The sequence below is a fragment of the Haemorhous mexicanus genome, chromosome 4 (genome assembly GCF_027477595.1).
Source record: "Haemorhous mexicanus isolate bHaeMex1 chromosome 4, bHaeMex1.pri, whole genome shotgun sequence".
Taxonomy (NCBI): Eukaryota; Metazoa; Chordata; class Aves; order Passeriformes; family Fringillidae; genus Haemorhous; species Haemorhous mexicanus.
In genome coordinates, this window is record NC_082344.1 from 70,233,753 (window position 1) to 70,255,486 (window position 21,734).

The following is a 21,734-nucleotide window of genomic DNA, read 5'->3' on the forward strand; positions in this document are numbered from 1 at the left end:
CTCTGACCAAAGATCATTGCTTCCAGCTGCATGAAATGCAGTGTACTCATCTGAGCTGCACTTATGTTTAATTCAACTGTGCTTTATTAATTCAAGGTATACAGGGTGATTTGACAAGGGTTACATTCATTCTGTCAAATATGTTTCTCCTGTAGTAGGGAAACACCCTCTGGTTTTAATTTGAAAACAGCACTAAGATTTTTTTCATATTAATTATTTTGTAGTATTACCAAAGGAAGCCTGGACTTAATTTTTTTTTTTCCCTAATCATGCCACCAATTTGAGTACTTGTTACTTTGAGGGGACAAGATGTAGGAAGGCCCCATGCATGAGCTGAGGTTTGCCTATGTAGCAGTTATCAAGTGAGAAGGGTGTGAGGTGTGAAGGACAGTGACAGTTGTAGAATAGCTGAATGCAGACACTCTTCTCTTAGTGTAGTGCTTATTCCCAGTTCATTCTTTGTAAATGCCAACTCTTCATAATTCCAGTTTTCCCCTAAAATAAGAAGGTGCATATCTTGGTATTTTGAGAGTTTTGAAAGTGGGCCCTCTTACTCAGTCAGTAGAATTTTTTTGAACATGAAGTATCTCCAGCACAAAAGTGTTTTCATGATGTGTTTCAGTGGGATAAAATACTGAGCTATATTTTGGAGGCCTGTTGAAAATTACCATTCTCTATTTGCAGTACCCTAGTGTTCTAGGCATCACTGCACAGTGTGCCTTGATCAGAAATATCAAAGTGTTGAAATTCTACTTGCAGATTTTTTTTTTTGTTTGTAACGATTTCATTTTCAAAAGGACACAATGTTCTAGTGCAATAGGAGAACAACATCCTGTGCCTGTCAGTGCAAGGGGAAGGAGAAGTGGTGGATCTCACTCTTGGGTAGATCTTTAGGTCTGCATAGAACCAAGGCCTGGCTCAGTGTGTCCCTTCTGGGGTCACTGGTGCCTGCTGTAGGTCGAGTCTCTCCTCCTCCCACCTTACCCAGGAAGGATGCCTGTAGCAGGGGGCTGCAACACCACACTTAGTAACATTTCTAGCTCCCTGCTGTAGAAACTGCCTTTCTTCAGCCAAGCCTGAATACTGAAACCAGAAGGTGTGTAGCCTATGGGTCCTCTTTCTCAAGCAAGAGGTAGACTAGTCTGTCACAACTAAAAAATTCTGTATATGGTTTCTTAGGCCTCCAAAGGTTTTACAAATGCAGAGTTTAAAAGAGCCTTTAAGACCAGAGGTTGAGCAATTTAAGCTCTACAAAGTTACTGTTCTTCTGGGAAAAGGTTTTGCATATTCCCAGTGTTCTTCAGGTGTGGCTTTTGATACTGTATGAGACTCTTTTTCCTTTGTCTAGTTATATTTTAACTATCTCAGTTCTCAGTTCTGTTTTATGTTGATCTGTGTGTGCTTTGCTTGTCTTCTAGACTAATTCACATGCCCAGTAAAGAGCAGGAGGACTCTGTGGTCTTGGCAGTATTGGAACAAGAATAACATGGTAGAAATTGCTTAGCAGGACTGAAAGTTTTCTGAACTTCAGCTAATGCTGGGTAACTCCATCCCAGCCAGTGTGTTGAAAATTGTCCCTTTTAAAAGGGTATTTAAGTTTGAACTGGTAGGTTAAAATAACTGATGTGAAGTAGTGTTATGATGTACAAATAGTATGAAAGATCTTAAAACACATATGACAGGTGCTTGTGGCTTAACTGTCATGTCCTATTTTGTAGAGCTTCAAGGTTACAAGTAACTGCTGTAGTGTGTGCTGAGAGTGGCAGAAATCAGATGTGCTTGAAGTATAGTCAACACAGAGCCTCCCTGAAATTCTTCATTAGTGCACAAAACCAAAATTGATCCAGAGGCTGGGACTCCTGATGTGCTCCAAACCCCTCAAATATAAAGTTAGTGTGGGGTTTTTTTCCACTTCTCTCCTTTCAGCATTTACTTAAGAGTTTACTTTTGCATAATAGCTTGCCTAGAAGGTTTTTGGTTTTGAGAATCTTACTCTTCATACTTGTTTTAAGGTTACTTTCCTGAATAAAAATAGGGACTTGAAGGTTTCAGGGATTTCACAGTGTACTATCCTGAAGTGCTCAATGCACAGACCATTGTGTTAAACATTTAATATTATTTTGGTTGTGTAACTCTTGTAACTTGAGCCTGTGTTACTATGGAACCAAAGACTTTTTTAGTTGAATTTCCAAGCCTTGTTAAAATTGCATGTCCCAGAGCAATAAGCTTACTTTTTTCAATTTTGAAAAGCTCACATAGTTGGCACAGTAAGGTGTGTTTTCAGGGCATGCAAGTGTGCAGTTGGGTTGGTAAATGACCCTTAAGCTTGTTAAATAGAAGTACTTTGTCAGGTGAGTAGGAGTGTAATAATGGAATTTATTATGAACAGAAATACTTAACTTTGCAGTGGAGTGTGTTTCACTTCCAGACTCACCTCAGACTTATAACTAAAGTGTATATATGCTCCGTGTTGAAAAATACTATCCTCTGGTATTGATATTCTAAAAGAGCTGAATTCTTTCTGCTCTTCTGGGGAGAGGACACCTTGTGGAGAGTTTGGATAACCATAAAAAGAAATGAGAACTTTCTCTATTTTCTGTTACTGAGCCTAAGGTCCTTTAACAGCAGAAAGCAGGGACCCTGAGTAGTTAGGTGGTAATTAATAATCTTGAATGGCTTCAGTATACTGGAAAGAACTTAATTGATTCCCATATTTTGAGGCACCAATAAACTCCTGGACATCCAAACTGTCTGGTTGTTTTCATATCCTTTGGACAGAACCCTGATTTAAATTCAGCTTATTTTACCTCTGTTGTTCTGTGGTGGTTGAGCTCTGCAGGAGGTGTCCTCTCCCTGCAAGAGTGGGCAGCAGAAAGAATTCACTTTTAAGAGAAATGGGTGCTCAAGTCTGTGGGGTGCCTGCATATCAAGCATAGTGTTTTTGTTGCATCTTGTAGTGATACAGTCTGATTCAAAACCAATTAGATTAAACTTTAGGCTGTGGTTAATCTGGTAAATATGTTGTTCTCTGTTTGATGGGGGAAGGAGGAGTCCTTTGTAATGCATACTTACAATACTTGAAATATGTATCCACTTCTTAAATCTTAACAATTACAGAGTTGGATTCCCACCTTTAGCTTGAGTAAAGTGTAACACAAACTGGTTCAGATGGCCTGCAGAGATTGGTAGTGGACACAAGCCAGTGAGTGCTTCTGTAAGTACAGCCACTGTAGAAAATGGTGAACTGTTGGATATTGTCAGGGAATTTTGTGTGCCTGTCAGATAAAATGTTTCTACTGGGAGGAACAAGGGTGTTCCCACTCCAAATCAGGAGGAGCTAACACTGAGTAAGTTAATGTTGGTGACCTTGCAGGCTAGTATTGATGTTTTTATTCTGACTAATGTGAGGAGACAAAGATTTGTTTGTGGCTGCTTACAGGGCACATACACAATTTCTTTATATATTAAAAGGCCTTTCTGTACTTTTTTCTCTGTGCTCTGCCATTGGAGGCCTTGACTGGAAACTGAATAATGATCATCATGAGGACTGAAGTAATACTATTCAAAATGCTAAGCAGTGGTAACAAAGTTACTGAGGTTTAAAAAACAGATGTATTGTATGACTTTTTTTAAAAAAGTCACATTTTGTTCAAACTACCTCAGTGCTTTTGGAGCATTATTTTCAAAATTGGGAGTTCAAGACTGATAAGATCAGACTTTGCTTGAGTAGGGTTAAATACAAATCTCCTAATGGTTCCTGGTTTCTGCCAATATATAACTTGATACACTTAGAACCAGCTGCAGATCAATTTCACATAGGCTTGATATGCAAGAATATTGACTGAGAGAAGGTTTCAGTGTTGGAATTGTGGATCCTGGTTGCTCAGATCCCTTAGTCACTGGGGTGGAGGGGAGAGATCCCTGAATGGACTAGGATATAAATGGAGTTTGTACAGATTCTTCTGACTTGCCACAGTTCCTTTCACTGGCACACAGCCACCCTTCAAATGGGCATGGACTTGAGAGTTAATCACCAAGCCTTTTCTTTGTGATCACTGATTTTTAAGGACAGATAACTGTTGTCTTTCCAGAGCCATCTGGTGTGTAAGGGAAGGGTGGATGGGCGGATCCTAGCGAGCCTGATCCTGAATCTTTTTGCCATCATCTTCTTCAGCTGCTTTCTGAGACTGTGATTCATCTGTGCCTATAGTATTGTGTGAATGCAGAATCATACTAAATGTGCATATGTACTAGCTAAGAAAGTATCAGCTTTGTAAAAGGAATCAGGTAGGTTACACCTTCCAAATCTTCACAAAAGTGTCTGTTCATGTGCAAGCAAGCATCTTTGCCTCATGAAAGTCGGATGCTTTACTGTCAGGCTTGCAACAAGCTGCATTTTTGAAGATTTCCAGATCCTCTGATTATATTCCTGGTTAATCACCAGTATTAGTTTGCTCTCATGTTGTAATATATTTGCAGGTTATGCAACAGCCTTAGGGAATTGAACTACAAGTTGTAATCTTAGTTTTTACTCTTAAACATGCTTGGCAATAAATCTTAAATTTATTGCGACAGTTACTGTATGTGCTGGCTTTTTTCCATGTGCTTTGTGTGGCCACTCAAAGTGCTGCAGACTGATTCTGTCCTTGGAATGGGTTTTATTTAGCTCTCCCAGCTGAGGCAGACTGTCCTTTGAGAGGTGTCCTCTCCAAGCAGCACTGGTTTGGAGCTTTTTTCCCCTGGAGAGGGACAGACCACTTGTCACGTGAGAGGGGAGCTTTGGCAGATGGGACACAGTGGTTGCTGCTGGAGCTTGTGGAGATGCTTCTCAGCAGGAGCAGACTTCACCATCCTGGCTCTGATCCTGGGAATGGCCTCTCCATGTATTGTGCTGCCAAGGAGCCTTTCCATGTACCTGGCAGTTTGCTGTACTTGCTGTTAGAAGTGCTGTGTGCTGTTTCCTCCACTGGGGGAAAAAAAAGGCAGTGAAGTGGAAGCAAACATCCCAGGGGCTGCTGGGTGGGCAGCACTGTTATATTTCCTGCACACTGAAATTATTGTTGCATAATGCCAGTGCCAAGTGCATGTTCTATTAATAATACTGATTGCTTGAAGTTTCAAAGCCCTCAAGACTTTGTTGGAACCCATTATAGTGGCTGAATGTTTCTGTTGTGCATTTGTAGAATTTAATTTTGACCTGTGTACTACATGCTGGGAATGTTTTTTGGTTTTCTGCTGCACACAGTCTGCTTCGTAGGAATGCTTGACCTGTGCTGCAAGGCCTAGGAAATCAGCTTGCAACCCTTATTGCTGCTGCCCTTTGTAACAAATCAGAACCCTATGAGCTCATATTTTACTTGAGTTTTCTGCCTTGCTCTACAGTACAATTTCTTAATCTGACACAACAGCAGAACTTTTGAGTATTTGTGCTGCTGTTTGGGTAAAAACAAAACTTTAATGAGCCAGGAGATTAAGATGAATATATTGCTGCTATCAAGTGCATTTCTGAGAATTTAATCTGGATGAAGTACACAAAGCCTTGCTTCTCCCAGAGTTCAAGGAACCAGCAATCCCTTTATTCTGTCCCTTGTCATGCTGCAGAGGCCACCCGTGTTGTGTCACATGCTAAAAGCAGAATATCAGTGTAAACTCAAAGAGGTAATTTGAGGTTTGGGGGAGTTTCTGAGTGGGTTACAGCTGCAGCCTGAAACTCATCTCTGAAACAAGGTGCTTACAGCAACTGCTTATGATTTCTCTCCCCCTCTAACAGCAGCCTGGCCTGGCAGAATGTACTTGTGACCAAAAGAAAAATCTGTGTGTTTAATGAGGGTGAAACTTGGCAACCAGGTCCCAGAAAAGCACTGCCAGGAGTTGTGAACCACTTTTCAGATGGCTTAATGCAGTTAATGATCAGTTGTTTCTTTCCAGATAGTAACCTCCTTTGTGTGAAACACATTGCCCCTTACATTAAAAAAATCTGCTCTGTTCTGTGGAGACAACATATATAGTGTTACATCAGCCCAAGACTGTCCTTAGTCAGCAGGGTTGATTTCCAGAACATGATTAGGAGGATTGCTGCACAATAAATATTCTGAGTGATCCTAACTCGTGTTTCAGTTTAGACTCTGTGGATTCTTTTAAATGGGCAAGGAAGAGGGAGCTGGATAAAAGTATGCTCTTGCCTAAGCAAGGGAACAAGCTAGAAAAACAGATGGTGCTAAAAATAGTTTATTACCAAGGTCTAAATATGGCTGATTCCCCCCCCCTTATAAATAATGCAGCTATAAATCCTGCTAGGTATCAATAAGTATTGAATTAACTCCAAACTGCTGAGTGTTACAGAACCTTTTGGCAGCTTTCCAAGCTTGGTGTTGCCCTTCATTCACAGGATCAACATTTAATTCCTTAACAGGGGAAACCTGAAGAATTCATCCTCTTTGAATGGAAACACAGACACAGGGAGCTTGAATGAGTGGCTCCAGGCTCAGGCATCCCATTGCAATGGAAGGGGAGCTGTGCTTGATGAGTTTCTGCTAGGTCACAGCCAGGATGAATCTCCTCCTTTCTTTTCTGCAACGCATGAACAATCAAAGGCTCCTTTTTTATCTATTGTTGCCATGGAGGGCGTCCATTTAAAGTTCAAATTCCAGCAGGCTTGGGAAGAAGGAAAGGAGATAGGAGTAGGCTGGGTTGGGAGATGATAGGCAAGCATCAAAAGTGAGCTGAAGACAAGCCAGCACTTTGTCCTGTGACAGGACAGACCAGGCTGGGGGTACTTGGTTTTGAATGGATGCCTGGAAGTGTTTTGGAGCAGTGAATGAAACGCTGCTGAGGTGGCAGGCACAGAGAGCATCTGGCGTTTTGCTTTCTTTGCCTCGGCACAGTGGCTCACAATGTGAAATTAGGCCCAAAATGGCATTTAATGAAGTGAGCCCTTGTGCTGGAGGTTCCCTGTGCTCTGACAGTGAGGGAGTATAAGCCCTGAGGAGAGTGAAGAAAAGGAAATCTCATTAAGGATGGAGGTTTTCCCCCTCTTTTGTGAATGGATTCTGTAACAAATGCCTTGCAGATCCCCAGAGCTGCTCATCACTGTGTGGCTTTGCCATACCTGCAGTCAGCTCTGCATGGATGTTTATGGTACTTTCCTGTAAGCAACATGCTGAGAAGGAGAGGAGGCAGCTCAGTATCTGCTGCAGAGTTGCTTTTCCTTTTTTGCAAGTTCCTGTATGTACAATAAGTATTTGTTGCTGAAAGAGCTAATGAGTACCAGACCAGCTGCATTTGACATTATGAGAAAAGAAAGGGGCCATCTATTGACTGCCATGCCAGGTTTCAGCCAGCTGTGGATATTTCTTTTTTAATTATTACTTATCCCATCACAGAATTGGATTATGCTAACATTATTGGTGATGTTGTTTGGAAAACAATACAATACTGAGTTAAAAGCTATGGTTCAGTGTTAAATATAGGGTACTTATAGTTAATGTGCCTAAGCTGCACCAGAGGGTTTAAAGAGAGGTGAGAGCACTTTTCTCAGGTTTTACCATCTGGGTTTTGGCAGGTGGCAGAGGATTAAGTTATTTTTTTCCCCCTGCTCTAAATTGCAAGAGATGATGGCTAGCAGAAGTGCTGAGTAGTGTTTCATCATCAATATGGGAACTTCTTCCAGATTTTTTGGCAACAAATGAAATCCCAGTGTAACTTCTAAAATTTATTAGAAAAAGAAGTTGCATGTCTTTGAATGTAACTCAGGGTAATTCAGGGAGAGGGCTCTTTAAATAGTCAGTATTTTTGTAATAACATGTTAATCAAATTAATAGATTTGTACATTTTTGTGGTACTTGAATGCAAGGACTTAACTCTGAAACTAGACTCTGTTCTTCCATACTGTTATCTGCTGTGAAACTTCCCTTGCTTTTGGACAGTCACTTTCTGACTTGATGCATCATCATCTAAAAGAGACCTTAAACCAAGTTGATTCATCTGAGGCTTTTCTCTGCAGAGAAGTTTCTTAAAATCACTTGGAAATGTCTTAAACTTAACTGTCACTTGGTCTTTTGTTAGATTTGCATTGCACTGATCAATTCCTGCTGCATGTATGCACTGGTGCATAGGTGTGATAAAAGCAGAAGATATCTCAAACCTGTGAAAATGAACTGATGGGAATTTCTCTGCATCACTTAGTGATGTCAGCTTTTCCATTAGGATGGGAAATACTGACTTGTTTACATGTTTTTTCAAGTACATAAAAATTGAAGAGAAGTTTGTTCTGTTCTTAAGTTGCTGTTGAATGCAACTTCTAATGGAATATAGTTAATAAGGAGATGTTTTCTGCATATGTGATCTGGGAGGTGTTGGTTTAGTGTTAAGGTGAGCTGCAGATAATCTCTCATCTGTTTCTATATTTGAAAGTAGTAATTTATTTTTATCCTGATGACATGTGCTTTGCAATAAAACTTAAGTATTAGCAGAAAAGGAGTTTTAAATAGATGAGACTTCTGATGAGTTTTCTGATTTCAGTTTTCATTGTCTTAGTAACCATGTGACTAACACTCAAAAGGCCTTCATGCTATGCTAGGAAGTTTGGAAGCTGGGGTAGCATAACCAGATCCTCGTCTTTAAAACAAAGCACATGTAATAATTGAATGTACAGGGTGTTTTTTTTTTATGCTGCAGCTTTTTCATGCAAACTCTGGGTTTACTACACAATAGAGGAAAACTGAGGCCATACAGTGAGAGGTTGAGCTCAGTTTTAGTGTTACCTCAATGTTTTGGGAATGTGTGTGTTCACTCTGCCTTACACAAGTTGTGTGTACTTTGCTTCTCCTCTGACTTGGCATGATGTGTTTTAAAACATGTGTTACATTGAAGGATAAAGGACCACATTTATGGTTTCCTGACTTTAAAAAAACATACTGAGCATCAACTGCTGACATGTTAGCTTTGGTATTTCAACCAATAAACAAACTTGTCTGAATTTTATTTAGCAAGTGGAAGTTTTAGTACAAGTTGACTAAGTATTAAAAATATATAGCAGTCTTGTTACTTGATATCAAGATCACTTCCTGAACCATATTATTTCAAAAAAGTTCAAATAGTCCAAAATCAGATACTGAGCTAGAAAAATGCAGTCCTTGCACCATTCACCTTCAGTCTCTGGTACTAATTCTTAAACTCATTGTGTTCCATTTAACTTGTCCCTGAAAATAATTAGTGGTAAAGGTCCACCTACAGTTTGAATTAATACTCCTGGAAGAATTTACTGTTAAATTGTGGGTTTTGCATTGAGCTGAGCAAAAGATTCATAGCAGCACTTGTGCTTTGTCTGTGTGTCTGTGCCTGTGTGTCCCTCTGTGCACTTGCATGGCAAGATCTTAGGGCTTTGTTTTGAACAAGCATATGTGTAGTGGAAAATTGGTTTGAAGAAGGGGGAACTGTTCCCAAGCTGATGGGGTAGTTTTCCCTTTTTTCCCCCACCCCCCTCCCCTGGCAGAAGTGAACTTTATGGCCCAATTATGGAATCCCTTAAAATGCTAGTTATGATGGAGTTCCAGCATAAGGCAATAATATAGGTGAGTCTGACATCTGTCAGTAACTAATGAGGGCAGCATTGCAATCAGGATTTGGGGTTTACTTCTCTAATTTCTCTTAAGTTTGACCCATCACATCAACTTGGACCTGAGGAGAAAAATGAAATGGAAAGAGAACATGGAAGAATTTGAAGAGAAGTTGGTACATGGATGTACACTGCAGCAGTCAGTGCATATGTGATTCAGTTGTTAAAGTAATTGTTTGCAGCTCATAGCAAAGTCATGAAGGAATAAGACCTTGGCTAAACTTCTCAGGAATAGAACTTCTTTGTAAAAATAGATGACACATAAATGGCAGGAAATGAAGCCAATATGGTCATGTTTTGAAGCCACAAGGGTCAAATCCTGTCCTGTGTTACTCCAGTGCATAATCAGTCAACTTAAACCTTGTTACTTGAGAGCAGAGTTTGGCATGGCAAAGCAAACTTTGAAATGTCACTTTTTATTTGGAGTTTTGTGGAAGCAAAGGTAGAGCTTTTTCTCTTCTTGTCTAAATGTGCCTAGTTAGAAACTGAAAAACTTATTAAAACTCCTGGGGTTGGAGGTAACTTTTTTGTTTATGTTGTTTGAGAACTGATTGTTAATTCTTCTGTCAGAGGAATAATACATCAGAAGGCTTTGACTACCCAGGGTGGTCTTTGTTTTTGGACCCTGAATGCTGAACACTGAGAGATGGTACTGCAAGCAATCAGTCTCGTTAAGCAGTTTTCTTGTGCTGCTCCTTTTGTGCCTGTGTTTCTGTTTGGGGATGTGTGTGTAGCTCATGTTAATGATGTGTGCATGCCTTCTCTAAAATGTGGAAAAATAGATGCATCTTTCATCTGTATTAATTAGATTTGGTTTAACTAAGTCTTCGTAAAGTTATTTTATCAAATTACTACAGAAGATGGTAATACACAGTTTGTTTCTTGCTTCTGCAGCCTGTTTTCTTTCTGAAAGGAAAGGTAATAGTTCTTAAATAGGAAAAGAGGGAACAACTCTGGCAAAGCATGAATCACTTCTGTTGGGAGAGAGCATGTGCTTCCATTGTTTCCCTCTGTGTCCTTCTCCTACAAAACCAGATGTGTTTATCATCCCTGTATGCACACAAGTGGTGCAGCTGTTTGTTCATCACACCATTGCTCATTAGTGCTGTTGGCTGATTGGATTTGCCAGACCAAAGCCTCTTGAGCTTATGCAGCTCAAGCACAGTAGAGGCCCAGTTCCATATTGTCCAGCTCTTCAGTCTGTCCATAAGGTAAATAAATTCACTGTCCATAATAGGAGATGTGCTCAGGGTCAAGCAGCAAGTACTAAAAATCTGGATAAAGGTGTGCAAAGACAGTGGTTTACCTTGAGGCAGAAGAATTTCTGTGGTACTGCAGAGACCCCTGACTGCAGCTGTTGCTGAAGCAAGACCAGAGCAAGAACCCATCATCCAGGCCCTTTCCCTGCTCTTTCAGTGCCCTTTGGAATAACTTTTTTTCCCTGTGGTGCTTCTTTGCCTTTGAAGAAAGCTCTGTTTTAATGCATGGGTGCATTTCAGATGAACACTGCTGCTGTATCCAGGAATTGTCCTATTTGGCTTAAACCTCCTCCTCCCTGGCCCAAGCCTTGTGCTGTATTATGCAGCTGAACACAGTGCCCCTGTGTTCCACTTTGGCACTGTATTGATTATTAGTCACTTCAGAAGAGTTAAATCCTCTGTGTGAGCCCCCTCTGTTGTAGCTGATGGCATCATTCACAGCATCTGTAGGTGCCTGCTGGACTGGTCCTAAGAAAGCTGAAACTTTCCCTGCTTAATTACATGCAGGTAAAATAGGTAGGCCTGATGTTAGTAGAGTGCAGTTCCACATTCTACAATAAAAGCTTGCAGGATTTATACTTAGACAGGGAAGGTAAAAGGTTGCGGTTCACAAATCCACTGAATTACAAAATCTAACATCTTGATTAAAATTTCATACTGTAAACTTTTAAAAATGTAGTTTAATGTTGGTTTGGGCTTTATAAAAGGGAAAATTGCTATATATGTTCACCCTCTCCATGTTAGCACTAGTGTTGAATCATATTCTTGACTGTATTACATTAAGTACTGCATTAGCTTTCAATTTGTCTTCAAAAGCAAACAAAAGTTAACCCCTGAGATGAATGGTCCCAAACTTGTAGAAGCTGCTAAACCCCAGCACTGAGTCTCTTGCACTAAATTGCCCCTTCAGACCAAAATTTAATTTTTAAAGGAATAACTACAAAATTACAGTAGTGGTTTGGCTGCTTAAATTCAGTTTTTAAACACTTTTAGGCTGTCAAACTTTTCTTTAATCTGCTTAAATTCCTTAGTTTCTCAGGAAGTTCTTAGGGACTTCCCTGAGTGCATGGAAGCCATGAGAGGGGTGAGCTGATAGCTCTGAGGGGAGCTGGGGATGCTCTCACTTGTTCAGATAATCTTTGCAAACCACTACAAGGAAAAGATGCTTTGTTGGAGGGGATATTTAGTTTGAGTGTGAAATTTACTATTGTATATGCAGTGCCCATGATGGATGATTTCTGACTCTGAGTTTGGGGCAGGGGGCAGTAGGAATTTGGGTTGAACTCAACCCATGCTGTTTGTAATCCCTGATGTATTTGGGATCTGCCATGCCTCCAGCTTGGCTGTTTGGATTGTGGTGGGATAGCAGTGATGTTAACTGGGCCCTACAAGTTTCCTGGCTAGGTGAGTAGGCTGCTTTACAGCTCTGAGGGCTGCAGTGCCTGAGTTCTGAGATCCCCTCATCAGTGCTGGGGACCCTGTGTAGGTGCAGTGATGTTCAGTCAGGGAATTGGACCCTGATTTTTCCCTCGTGCCCCCCAGGCTTTGTGCATTTTATCATTTTTCACTTGGAGACTTTAACTGTTCCAGTGGTTTCTCTCAGTTTACACAATGAGCAGCCTTATATTCTGGCATATCTGAGCATAATTAGGTAAATTCAGCATTTCACTTATATATTTCTTTAGGACATACTATTTTTTTCAACTAATAGCACTAAATAGAAAGCCAAATTAAATCACAGGTTCTTGCAGCTTATAAACAAAACTCATAAGGATACTGTGGCACAATTTAGAATATGAGCATAAATATCTAGGCCAATAAATAGATCAACTTTCATGGTAGACTACACCAGAAAACTGCACACTTAAATCTAGAACAGTCTGGCTAGTGGGAGATGAAAGCCTGTTACATCATGATGCTGTTTAGCATCTGATGTGAAATGAGTTGATGGCAGTTTCCTTCCCTCCCTGGGCACCTACACCTAAAAAAATTGAAATAATCTTTGAAGATGCAGCCAAGACAAAGCCCTGAACAGTTGTCATTTGAAGTCACAGCCATATTGCTGTGTATTGCTGTCAGCTTGTACTGAGTTTTAACTGGGTCTTTGGCATTGCAAATAGAGTTTTACCTTATTTGACTACAAGAATTGCAGCAGTAATTCTTTCTCTGCTGGAAGGAATGGTTATTATAGTTTAGTGTCTAATTACATGGCAGAATGTTAGAGGCTGTTTGCTCTTTCTCATTCATATCCAGTATTTCAGTTCTTTTCTGATTACTAGCTATAGATGATGACACAAACATTGCCTTTTTAATATATAAAAGTACATGTCAAATTTCCAGGAAAATGAGGGATAACTGCAGAGTTAAAAAAAGAAACAGCATCTTTGGTTCCCAAATCAATTTAACAGAGACTTGATTTTGCCCATGAAAGTGTCAGGAGTTTTCTTGGGATTTGATGGTTTCCACATAATACATAAATAAGTACATAAGAAATGGTTTTGTTCACTACTTTTTTTTTTTTTAGCCTGGTGCAAGAAAAATAATTATGGGTCTTTAGATTTACTTCAAATACATAACTTAAAAATCTGTAGTGGTTTTGGACCTGAAGTATTTTCCTAGACACTTGAATTATAAAATCTAATTTATTTCTACACCTTTTAATTTCTTGTTTGAACAGGGAGAGATTCTTTCCCACTTCTGGGTTTAACTTCTAGTGCATTAGCAAGCCTCAAGCATATAACATGATGGAGAATACTATATTGTTTTCCTCCTGTCAGCACCACTTTGTACCAGTGAAGCAGCATTTCTACTCAGCTGCAAGTTTCTTGAAAGCAAAGGTTATTTGCAAACACTGGAGCGTTCACAAAATGTTCAGTGCAATTCTTTGACAGAAAAGTCAGTCAAATGTCAAGAGATTTACTCTACAGAAAGATTATTAGTTTGTTACGTGAACACAGCATTTTTATTACTGTTTTTCACTTCTTGCATAGTAGAAGATGCAGGGTTAGGACTGTGATGGGATATTTTTTTAATCTGTTCAACAAGTTGACATTTCTAATTGTTTACAGTAGATACTGTACATATCTCCAACTTAAATTGTTACAGGTGGAAGTACTAATGTAATTAGGTGCTTGAAGTGAAAATTCAGTTTACAGGAGGGAGGGACACCCTGCACATCTGTGTGTGGTTGGCTGTGATGTCAGCCAGGTGATGGTTTGTTCTATGTGATTGAGACCTGCTCTGCACCAGGCTTTTGTGTCAGTTCTTACAAAGTCCTTCCTTCAGCCTCCCCCTGAGCTTCACTGAATGGAATCTCTCCAAAAAATGAATTTGTGTCATGGTTAGGTTTTGTTGTTGCTGAGACTCAGCTGTGACCTCTTTGGGGACAGGTTGGTCTGAGACACAGAGGCATTGTGCTGTTTGTGGTGCTTCTGATCTAAGTTACCATCTATGGGTATCACTATGGGTTACCATCAGTAAAGGGATTTTTGAGCCAGTCTCATTAATCTACAGGAAACCTAATTCCAGGAAGTGAAGTAAGGACCCAGGAAGCTCTGAAAGGGAGAAGTGCAGCCCATCTAACTTGCCCCATCTCCATCAACTGGCTAGATATAGGGAAGGAACAAAAAAGCCACATGTTGCTCCATGGTTGGCTTCTGCTACTTCAGTGTTTTGCTCTTGGATCAGATGCTGATACTCCAGGAAATGCCAGAATCTCCTCATCACGAGGACCACTGCACCATCCATGTGTTTCATATTACTGGTAGAGAGACCTCAACAGTCAAGAAATCCTGTGTGCCAGTCTTAAAGCAGCATCTCCTGTGCCATTGCAGGCAGAAGTCTCAGGATGGGACAGGAAGCAAACCAAATAACCAGTCTGATGAATTCCCCCTCTGCCTAAGCCTGTGCCTTCAGGGAGCAGCCCATCAGTGATAACTGGTGCTGAGAAAGCAATAGGATGGGCTGAGGGCTCGTGGTGGTTTCAGGCTTCCTCTGCTCCTCAGTGTGTGCCAGCTGCTGCAGCTGCACCTCTTCAGAGCAGCTGGATCTTCACCCCCACTCAAAGCTGAGGGGTGGACTTGGAGGATGATGGGGGCTTGGGGGAGAAGCATGAGAACTGCTGCTCCCATTATACACTAGGTTTTCATGCACATAAATGTCTTATTTTTTCCCTTGACTACTGTAGCAAATGCTCTAGTTTTGTTAGTAAAACAAAAACAACCTTTTTATTGCTTCTTATATTTAGAAAGTGATGTATTATGGGTTTCTGAAGTGAAGGTTTAATAAAGAGTACAGACATTAGCTTCCTTTCAAGCTGCTCTGGGCCTTTCTTGTTTGCTTTGTATGGCAAGGGTCTAGAGAGATTTCTTTTATTTCCTTCTCCACCATTGTTTTTGGTACAAAGTTGGGGTTTTTTCCTTAATATTCAGACATTTTATCGCCTCACTTCTTTTAAAACTCGGAGGGTTTTTTTTTTTTCCTTTTTTCCCATCACACAAAAGAATACTTCTAGCTGATTGAGTTCTATCCATTGCCAACTGTGGACTCCTTTGTCTTGCTAGTCCAGCATCCTTTATAAAATGAGGACCATTGAGCAAGTACTCGCAGGCTCCCCACCGAGCACAATTGTTCTTGAAAGGTGTGGTACTGTACCAGTGTAACATGGAAAGCTGCAGTTCAGAGGACCTGAATGCATTGCAATTTCTACCTTTTGCTTTGTGAAAGGAGCTGGATTGTGCAGCGAGATAATAAATCCACCTATTTTTAGTTTGGTGAGGTTGTGACAAGTGGGTGAACAAAGAACCAGTTGAATGCACTTGCTGTTGTGTTGAAACCAGCTAAAAGTTCCCATTCAAGTGGTTTCAGCACAGTACAGCTAACAGGCAATTTTCCATTTATGTACACAAACCTTCTAGAAAGACAGCTGTGTGGTTGGATTAATTTCTAGCAGTAAATTGAATAAAAGATATTTTGAAGGGGGACTCAGGAATTCCTTTCTAAGACACTGAAAGCAGAACTTTCAAAGCTTCTCTTTATTTGGTTCCTTTTCTTCCCAGTTCCTACCAGAAGTTTAAAGAACTGAAAATATTGTCCCCTATATGGAGATAGAGCACATCTTGTGTTTTTCAAAGCAGTGAGATAGATTTAGGATTAAAATATACTTTAATTTTTTTTACTTTAAAAATATACTGGTTTGCTTTTAAGTAAATAGGAGAGAAATTTGTACCTGTTAGTCATAGAGGGAAACTCAAATGTTCTCAAATGTTTCTACTTGACTAAAATGTAAGTGAGCTATATGGAAGCATTTTGAAAGCAGGAATGTATATTACACTGAAGCTGTTTTCACAGGGGAGTGAAATTTGAAAATAGAAAACTTTTTGATCATGCAAGGTTATTTATCTTATTGGTGTTAGTCACATGCAAAACTGGATATGGGCTTTGACCAAGGCTAACAAAGACTTTGAATTCCTCCTGACAGAACTATGACCAGCAGTAATTTTTTTTTTTTCTGAGAGCTCATCTTCAATGCAGGCCTTGGAGTTACATAAATCAGCTCCTAGATGAGGTTTTGTCTGTTCAAACAAGCTAGATTATCCCTTATAGCTCCTTCTGCCCAGAAATGTATCACTTGTTAACTAACCATCTAATGTGTGTTGTAAGATATGGAAGCTGTTTGAGCAGGGAAAGAGCAAAACAAACCACTGATCAGCAGAGAAATGTGTTGCATTGGTGTGTTAAAGGTGGTGCAGGCTCAGGGAATGCTGCTGCAGTACCTTCCCTATGGAGGGGCACCAGTGATAGGGCCACCATCCCATCCCACCCTCAGCCTGCCTATGCTGTGACTGAGCTCCAAACCTCGAGTGCTCTGCTTTTTACCTTTACCTGAACTTTCCTTCCAGTGAACTTTCAGTGTAGATTTGATGTAGGATGTCCAAGGAACTCTGTGACCTTGCAGCATGGCAGTGGGATTGTCTCCAAGGTGTTCCACATGTAACATCAGCCTAAAGGGATCAGGCTAATCCTCTCCCCCTGGTGAGCTTTCCTTGTTTAGCCAGCTGTATACAGACAAGGCTAATTCAAATTTCTTCTGAATTTGTGAAGTTTTGTTAAAAAAATACCCAAAGATACTGCTAAGCCCCCTGATGTGGGTGCTGGTCTGCATTGGTGGAGTAAGAACCATTACACTGTTGTCTGGAAGAGCATCTGGAATACAGCATACTAGGAATGTTGCAATGTTCCCATTTCAAATAAACAAGTATGAAATACTTAAGAAATGACAAATTGGGGAGGAAGCTTGAAATGGGTGTGAAAGTTGGTCCTGTTCCCTGTGGATCTCCTTGTAATACAATGATTGCTATCTGTGAGGTTGGAGTCACTTAACCAGTGAGAGGCTGAAAATGAGTGTGACATTATTCTGTCTTGCACCACTTCTCAGAGGAGCCCTGGCTGTTTCACGTTCCTCTCACTGGGTGCTTGTATGAGGCACAATTTGGAAGTTTCTCGCTTGTGAAAATTTAAGTTCTGCTCTCTGTATATTTGGTTTTTCCTTAAATGCTCTCCCTGGATTCTAGCCAAGGAACCCTTACCAGCTCCATGAGGAGCTTAGGCATTTTTCCTTTATCTCTGGTACAGAGGTAGCCCATTTACTGAGTGTTTCTTTTCTTTTGTCATTTTACAAATAAAGATGAGTGCCCCTCTAGTTTTAATATCCTTTGAATTTAAACAGAATTGCTCCTGAGCTCTTGTTCAGACAGTACCCAGCTGGAAGACTAACTAAGCAAGATGCTCTCAGTAGAGGCTTGGGTTTCTTCTGTTTGAGATTACCCAAATGTGCCAGTTGTCCTGGCAGTCTAGGAGGTGACGCCTGAGGGCTCATTGTCTGCAGGGGAAATTAATTGTTGACCAGGCTGCAAGGCAGCTGTCTGACCTAAATGCTGGTGTCACCAAATGCTCTGCTCTGGATTTGCCAGAAACCCAATACAGCAAACTGGGTGGGTGTCTCTTTCCTCATGTAGTTGACCAAGGGTAGGTTTTTTGGCTCTTCCTGCATAAAAAAGGGGGCTGTTTTTCTCACAGATGGGAATCTAGGCAAAATATCCATGCAAAGCCTGACTGTGTAGTAGGTAAATACCATTCTTCCTCTTTCTTCATGCCTCTCATTTCAAGGATTACTTTAAACACGTGGCACTCTTGAGTACATACACACAAACCATTCAAGAATTTCAAGAATTTATTCTGTTCCTCCTGTCCAGTCATGTTTAATATAGTCATGGTTTCTCTCTCTTTTTTTTTTAATTGCAGACTTTAAAAAATTCCAAAAGTCTTTGCTCCCTTGACTATGAAGATGATGATGATGACACACAAATGAAGACAATTGTATCATCCCCATGTGACTCAAATGATCTTATGAACATCATCACCCCTGGCTCCAGCCCGATGAAAGAGCAGCTGGATGAAGGGAGGCACCACGGGTCATGCCAAGGTGGCTTCAAAACAAGGGATTATAAGAAAGCAGACGCGGTGTGCGAAAGCGACGAGGACACGAGCGATTGTGAGAGCACTGAAGAAGGAATCTTCCCTCTAGACTGTGGGGACTTGGACCTGGAGCAGATTGAAAACAACTGAGACTCCAAGTTGTGTGCTAGAATCAGAATTGTTCTAAATTAAAGTGATAGAGGATTACCTTTGCCATGCATAATCCATGTCCCTGAATCTCTGTATTGCCTATCTTTGGGGCTGTGTTAGAAGAAATGTTTCAGGTGGGGGAAAAACGTGAACCATTGTTACCTGTTTAGTCTATTGGTCAATATGTGGATGATAACAACAACAACAACAAAAGTAGGACGTTAAATGTTATTTTGAACATTAAGGAATAATTTTGATTAAAAATTTCCTAACAAATATTTTGCATTTTTATGGCTTTTACAGTTCTGGAGAAAAAGCATCTCTATTTTGAAATGAATTTTCAGAAGGGCATTCTATAAAACTAAATCTGTCTACAGTGATTCTGGTGCGGGTCTATGTTGCTTTTGTTAAAGAGCTTAATGTGAAAAGTGAATTGCTTAATGAAATTGGTAATAAACCTTCAGATAGAACTCTTAAATATCTGGTTGACAACTGGTCCAAAATATTTAACTGCCATCTTTGACGGTGTCTGGTTAAAAAACAACTTCATAACATGTACAAATGTTCTTTTCATACATTCAGGACTTTTTTGATCAAAATATGGTAGTGACCTTAAAGGTTAACATTTTTCATTATTTTACTACTTGAATTGTTTTCTAGCCTGAAGCAATGCTAATTTAGGTGGGCCAAAACTGCAAGTAGCTGCCCACCTACTTGGTCATTATGTTTTCTGTGTTTCAAAAGAATGTACAACAAGAGCACTTGAACTTTTAGACAGGGACTTTGTAATGATCAATTCCCCAGGAGGTGATCCCTTCAGCAATACTAGAAGGAAAATAGTCCTTGAATTAAATAAAATGACATTTTGCTTTGCACTTGTGTGTCTGTTCGTGTATTTTACTGGTGAAAAATGTGGTAGATTCTGTAATGGGGTATTTATGTGTGGAATTTGGTGGAGGGGAAGGGCAGATTTCTGGGCATCTGAAACAAAAGTGATGTCAGGTTTGTCTGGAGCTCTGTGAAATAACTCATGCTGGATCCCAGAAGTGTCTCAATGATTACATACACTGGAATCATCTCAAATGTCGTACTGCACTCATTGCAGACTACTGCAACACATACTTATTTTTTTCAGCTGCAGTAAGGAACTTCCTTATTGTAGCTGAAAAAAAAAGGGGAGGGAAAGAATCTCAAAATAGGTAAATGGGGTGAGAAAAGGAAACTCAAATAATGGCTTTTGAGTCCATCATGTTAGTGTGCTTAAATGAGCCAGCTCCTACTGGGACATAAAACCAAAATACAGCAACCAGTCGCTAATGGAATATGATTAAAATATGAAAAAAATATCTTGAGAGATGTACCAGAGTCTATGGCAAGGTATGATACAGGCTCCAGCCATGTGGTTAGGGTCAGCCTTTGATCATGAAGGGATTGGCCCTTAATTACTGAACAAGTGCATGTAACTCAGAATCTAAACAAAATTTTAAAATGCAGTGAGATGCTCTAAACTTCTTTTACAGCTCCCACTGCAAGTGACAGTGGTCTGTGCTATTGATACTGGCATGTGTGTGTAGTGAGGTGCAAGAACACTGCAGAGACTTGCCAGGTTCTTGGTGTGTTCCTGCATATTGTGTGGGAGCAGTGAAGCCTCACTGTTGATGAAAATCACTCTCCTTTTTCTAGATGAGTAAATAAAGAGTTGCTGTTGGAGCAAAGGCTTGAGTTCCTTCAGAAGCTCCTGTTGGGAATGTCTCACCCTACAGATGCTTGCTGTGGGGCAGCACAGAGCAGACAGGTGCTGGCACAGCCAGCCATGGGAATAATCCTGTGTGATGGAGGATCACTATTTTTGATGCTTTTCCTCCAGAAACAGCGAGTGAGGTACAGGCAGTTCCCCTCACTGTGGATGGGCAAATGCTGCAGTGTGGTGATGAGACACTGTGGGTAATGGAACAGCCCAGCTGACTCCTGGACTGGCTGAAGAACTGCTTTTCCTCTCTGAGTACTCTTAATTGAGCAATAGAGGTAAGTAAAAGTGAATCAGCTTTAATGCAGGATTGTAGCAAAGGCCAGTGGTACAACTGGGATCACTTAAAGCTAATTTACCTATTTGAAAGCACTAGTTAAAAGTGTAATGGCATGGAATGAGAAAGCTAATGTGGCAATCCATTTAGCTCTTCCTCCCCCAAGGAAGACAAGCTTCTGGAAGAAGTAAAAGAAGAAAATGCCTCAGAGGACACAGAAAGAAGGAGGTTAAGACGTGCACTGTCAATGAAAAAATAACAAAAGCTGAAGCTATCAATAAGATGGTGATAAAGCAAAGGCAAGGGTAGACAACCAGATAATATTTGTTCTAGCTTTGAAATACAGCCTGCCTGTGGTGTTGATGAATTGCTTTTGTAGGTGTGCTGTTTTCAGTCAACACAAAGCCACATTCCTACCCCGTCCTTAGAGTAGGAAGGGGTTTCCCAAGGGAAGTTACAGATACATTTGCTCGTGGTAACACAGGACTCAGACTCCTGCTAAGCCAGCTGTTAAAACTCTAAATAGCCCTTTCATGGAAGCAAACAGAAAGGAGTGGATTTGGATACTGAAGAATGAATTTCATGACAGTAGGAAGTAGTAATTATCTAGTTTAGGCTTGTGTTAGTTGGTGACAGGAAAATAAGCAGTTGAACAGCTGTGCAGTGACACTGGCAAATGAAGAAATCTGCTGGAAGGAGTCTGTGCACTTTGTCTGCAGATTCCTGTGTAATCCCCCATGAGAACCAACAGCACAGGGAATTGTTGGCCGAAACTTCCTTCAGATGGGGCAGGCTTGGACTTTGCATCCACCCCATGAGATCAGAAGTCCTGCTCTAAAACAAAATCACAGATAATGAACATGGCCCCTTTGCTCTTGCTTATAGGATGATGTAGGGGCTGTTGGGCAAACAGAGGATGGTTTGCAAGAAGGAAAAGTGGTTTCAGAGACTGAATTGTCCTTGGAAGCAGCTGAGTGGGCTGTAAGCAGCTCTGCTCTGGGAGTGGTTTCCTTCCATCTTGCACCCAGTGTCAGAACGGAAGGCTGTGTTGCGTGGGGCTGAGGGAGTTGCTCTAGGTCACTTATCTTTCATTTTTATTACAACCTGGATAACAAAGTAGTATGCACGTTAAATCTACAGTCAACAGGAAACTGGACAGATGTGAAAGATTAGATTGCATTAGAATTCAGAATAATCTTGTAGAAATGG

General features: G+C 40.5%; 1 protein-coding gene across 1 annotated transcript in view; it reads left to right on the plus strand.

The window, feature by feature from the left end:
* FAM53A (family with sequence similarity 53 member A) overlaps positions 1-19,376 on the plus strand; it is a 70,043-nt gene extending 50,667 nt beyond the window's left edge. Inside the window, exon 5 of the mRNA XM_059845355.1 lies at positions 18,178-19,376. Coding sequence (XP_059701338.1) covers positions 18,178-18,501 — 324 coding nt within the window. The 3' untranslated portion in view covers positions 18,502-19,376. The remainder of the gene's footprint in view (positions 1-18,177) is intronic.
* Positions 19,377-21,734: the final 2,358 nt, after the last annotated feature.